At 41.2% G+C, this 497-nt stretch overlaps 1 protein-coding gene across 1 annotated transcript in view; it reads right to left on the reverse strand.

Annotated features, from left to right (window-relative positions):
• Nucleotides 1-497, reverse strand: part of LOC119584975 (steroid receptor RNA activator 1-like) — a 7,548-nt gene that overhangs the window by 2,537 nt on the left and 4,514 nt on the right. Inside the window, exon 3 of the mRNA XM_037933571.1 lies at nt 168-399. Coding sequence (XP_037789499.1) covers nt 168-399 — 232 coding nt within the window. The remainder of the gene's footprint in view (nt 1-167; nt 400-497) is intronic.

The raw sequence follows: 497 nt of genomic DNA on the forward strand, positions 1-497 counted from the left end.
CTTTTCCTATTACTAATATTAGTTTCCAGAGAAGCAAAAACATTTCTCCATCCTTAAATGTTTATAGGTAACCGGAAGCAGATAATTTTTTCTTTGGTATAATATATTTCAACACTCATAAAATCATTCTAACTATGAGACCAAACCATACAACTGTGTAAACCAACCTTCAATTCACCAGACACTTTCTCCAGTGACTCATCCAGAGCTGTTTTCACTTCGGAGAGCATTTCTTCAGTATTCAAATTCTCCTCAATCAGAGGATCCTCCTTTTTCTTCTCCTCCTTTTCAGCCTTTGCATCTGGGAGTTTACTAACTGCAGGAGACACTGTGGGAGGCGGTCCATGAGGGCTCTTCATACGAAACAGGTCTCCGTCTTTCGGCGGTCCATCAGTCGGTCTACATAAAGACTCTACATCATTTACGGGTATAGGCGGTGTCCATGCATGGAGCAAGAATAGCAAGGAAGGTGCAGTTTTTCATATATGCCTCAGTCC

Source organism: Penaeus monodon, chromosome 19 (genome assembly GCF_015228065.2).
Source record: "Penaeus monodon isolate SGIC_2016 chromosome 19, NSTDA_Pmon_1, whole genome shotgun sequence".
In the NCBI taxonomy this organism is placed as follows: Eukaryota; Metazoa; Arthropoda; class Malacostraca; order Decapoda; family Penaeidae; genus Penaeus; species Penaeus monodon.